At 35.1% G+C, this 3,950-nt stretch overlaps 1 protein-coding gene across 1 annotated transcript; it reads right to left on the bottom strand.

Annotated features, from left to right (window-relative positions):
* Positions 1-380: 380 nt before the first annotated feature.
* LOC106883650 (uncharacterized) lies at positions 381-998 on the bottom strand. Its single transcript, XM_014934747.1, has one exon. It carries the CDS (start codon positions 996-998, stop codon positions 381-383), a length of 618 nt encoding a protein of 205 aa, XP_014790233.1.
* Positions 999-3,950: the final 2,952 nt, after the last annotated feature.

The following is a 3,950-nucleotide window of genomic DNA, read 5'->3' as shown; positions in this document are numbered from 1 at the left end:
GTTTTACGCAGTAAAATATAGTAATATTAATGTACAATAGTATACATCTGTTTTGTAGTTGTCCGAGTCATTTATTAGTTAAGACTAGTGAAATTTGTGATTGTTTCATTGAAAAGGTCTAATATGATCGAAGCAAATTCTAAGCTGTCTCCCTTACTTAGCGAAATAATTAAAAGAATATTAGGCACTGAACCGATGTTGATTGCAATACGTTAACTGCATTCAGTTAGCAATTTTGCTTTATTTTGAACGAAGCATCAAACCAGCACGAACTTAACTAGTGATATCAATGTTGTTCAGAATTTTAGTCTTCTGAGTAACGATGCCTATAACTTAGCTTCGATTTCAAGAAGAATCTATAACAGTTTTTCCTTTTTCTGCTAATATTTGTAGAGAAAATATGACGGCAAGCTATTCAAAGCTGTGCCCATCACTGAAGCTTGGCTGAGAGCCTCTGCAAGCAGTCCAGTAATGTTCCCTGTCTGAATACTTGATCCAGGATGAGTTCTCATGAATCTATTTGCAGCTTGATTGAAGTATGCAGAAAAGGGCTTGAAATATGTCAAGTCAAGCGGCTGCATGCGATGACTGCAGTGCAGTGGAAGAGGGAGCATCAGTACTCCATGTTGAGTGGAAATTTCAGTTGCTCGAAGATTCCTTGTGTGACTTATGTGCACATCAAGGACAAGAAGGACAGGTGCATCCTTTGAAGATTTAACGTATTTAATGAAGTGCTCAAGCCATAAGCGGGAAGTGTCCTTATCCATCCAGCCTTTTTCTGCACTGAAAATTTTGTTCCAGCGAGGGGTACCAGTTTTGAGGTTTTCCTTTATGCGCTTTCGTTTGAAGATCAGAAACGGAGGGACGAAGAAACCATTTGCACTCATGCAATTAACACATGTGACACTAGTTCCTCTTTCTAGACTGTACACACCTGTTGTATGCCAATTTGTTGCCACAGTTTTTCTGGGTTTCTGCAGTGCTGAGAGATGTTTCATCCATGTTATACAGAAAAGACGGATTCAGTTTGTAATAGTCAAAGACTGTCTCTAGGATATCAAAGAACCTGTCCACACTTTTTTTTTATTTGCTAAACCCTTTGCTCTTGCTTTGCTGGTACCTTCAAGTTTCCGAAGACTAAGTTAAGGGTTTCTGGCAAGAAACTTTGAAAACCATTTCCGACCTGCAAGTTGATTTTCTCCATTGAACTTGTGCAAAAGTTCTGCTTTATTTTTCAAAGCAATTTGAAACGTCAGTTTCTGCATGGTAGTTTTGAATATGCCAAACAGCATTTTTTCCAGTGAAGTAATGCATAAAATCTTCTTCTTGTCTAGACAGGACTGTTGGTGAACCGAAATGTTTCTTTCCTCTGACAGCCTACTTGATTGAGATCTGAACGTGCCGTTGAAATGTTGCTCCTGGAACAGAAAAATGGTTAGCAACATGTTTGAATGACATGTGATCCTCCTTGACACTTTTCATCACCTCTTGCAAGTCTTCTTCTTGTCACTGGCCATATTTTTTGCACTCCATTGTGAGCTGAAACACAATACCAAATAAAGTAAAACCTATGCCTGATTATCAATGTTCTGACACACCAAATAAAACTGTCTGAAAATGTTCCTATACTGAGACACATTGTACCTAACTTGGAGCCCCATGTTCAATATAGTTGCAGTCAAGTGCCCCAATATAGGCACAGTGGGGTACCTTAAGAAAAACGACACCACTAATGAATGGTTGGAAAACTCACATGTAGAAAATTGTAAAAATATGTGAAATTGATCGCAATAACCTGTGTATCAGTTTTTGTCTACGGATGATACTAAACTGAAAAATGCAAATATATTTCTCCTACCGTTACAATAATTGCTGCAGATGAGTGACCTGCCGTTGTAGTGAACTCCTTCGCTAATCGTTGCCTTGCCCAAACTTTCCCCCTGTGAAAAAAGCCTACAAGGGGCGTGTCCCAAAATCGGTACTGGCCCAATATAGCTACCTAAAGTCTATATAAAATATTTCATCGCAACTCGAGAATTACTAGCCATGAATTTATTATGGGATAAGCTCGTATTTATGGTGTCATTGAATAAGAATTGCTGAAGGTCAGTCACACGAAGTATTTGTAAAACATTGCTTCCTTTTGCCAAGTCTTCTGTCTTGGAAGAAGGAAAATACTATACAAATTATACTGGGAATTGAAATGTGATTAAAATTTAACGGCGCAAGTGGTATGAGATTTGGTTTCAGTGTTGACTTTCCAAAACATATTCTAACACGTGATTAATAAAATAATGGTTAAATCAGGAATTAGTTATGGAGAATCAATATTCAATGAAGTGTTTTTCTACGCTTTTGTTATCATTTATAAGGAAAATTCTCATGTTTATATAATCCAAACAATGTTTTGTAAGCTCTTTGTATATATAGTACTATTATTTACCACAAAACCAGATATGCAGTTTGTAGGTATTGTATACATGATATGACTCTAATATGTGACTGCTGACTTCAGTGGATGTAACATATATACCAACAAATACAAGCGTTTAGAAGGAGATGATACAATAATACCTCAGTGTCAAGATAGCTGATTAACATTGTGACATTTTTCAAATCTAAAGAACGGACACTGACAGAATTTTGAATAGTTACATAACCTTATAATTATAAACTGATATTCAACAGCTGCCAGTTTGGTCAAGAACTCATGGCAGTACTATTTCAAATCAGTTAAGTTGATATTGGTTGAGAGTCCTTTACCAATATGTTATCTCCCTTGTCTAAATATTAATGAAGAATCTTGTCAAAATGTCATCCTAATCAATTTTGATGTCATTAAGATACACCTCTCAGAATAGAAGGATTATCTGTTGGCGGTCCATGCATGCTAAACTGTCTGTTGTAGATTACTGTATTGAGTCGTTAAGTTTTGTACGCCAAGTGTATACATTTTAGAAAAACAAACTTAGTCGTGTGAAACATGAAGCTTAAAAGTTACAAATAAAATCGATGTGCAACAAGAGAAATAACTTTTGTATATTCCCTAAAGATCTTCCACGAACAAAACGTTTATTATTTACAAACATGAAAAGAGATAGCAACGTTTACTATATCCATTTTTCTACGACTAGAAATTATAGCTTATAAAAACTGATTATTACCAAAATTGAGAAAGGAGAAAGTTTATCAACAAAGACTTCTTGTCTTGAAATTACATTTTTTCCACTGAATAACATAGTCTTCAATGCCAGGCTTCGTTCTGGTGACAAATGTAGATAAATAACACATGATAATGTAGATAAATAACACACGACTAGTTCCAGTCGATAGCGCCAAAATATTATGAACGGTCTCCAATCTAGTCTGTTAATATAAGTAGACAGTTTAATAGAATTGGTTTTTATTTAGAGAAGCAAGTCTAGTTATGTTTTGTCCTCTGCAAGTTAGCATGACTGAATTCCAGAGTGAACTTCATATAGCTTTGATCCTCGTAAAAGAAGTACTTTATGCTTGTGAATTCTTCACTGTGGCACATATATTCCAGCAGAAAAGACTCGCGTCTTATAGTTACTGAATGTATTTGTGGTTCTGTGGTTAGCAGCTCAATAAATATGATTACATGCTGTATTGGGTTTACTTAATGAATTTTGGTAATACTTCTTCCCATTGATGTATTTTGTGGGCAATTTTAGCTGGTTGAAAGAAGGATTTCTTACTTTGTTCTCACATTCCATTTTACACACATTTACAAGATTCATCTTCAACTTAATTCACTTTAACAAATACAACCAATGAGATGTGCGCTTTGTTCAGTATATCGATATATCTATGTTTACATGTATTCATCTATATTTTTCCTTTAGATATGTGTCTGTTTTTGCATATGTACGTGTGAATGTATGCAAATACATATAATATATATATGTATATATATATATATACATATA

The sequence above is a fragment of the Octopus bimaculoides genome, chromosome 10, assembly GCF_001194135.2.
Source record: "Octopus bimaculoides isolate UCB-OBI-ISO-001 chromosome 10, ASM119413v2, whole genome shotgun sequence".
Taxonomy (NCBI): Eukaryota; Metazoa; Mollusca; class Cephalopoda; order Octopoda; family Octopodidae; genus Octopus; species Octopus bimaculoides.
Note: the sequence above shows the minus strand (reverse complement) of the source record. Positions and strands in the feature narration are given on the sequence as shown.

Bases quoted from the DNA above. Each gene is read 5' to 3' on its own strand.
- LOC106883650 (XM_014934747.1), bottom strand. From the start codon at position 998: ATGAAACATCTCTCAGCACTGCAGAAACCCAGAAAAACTGTGGCAACA.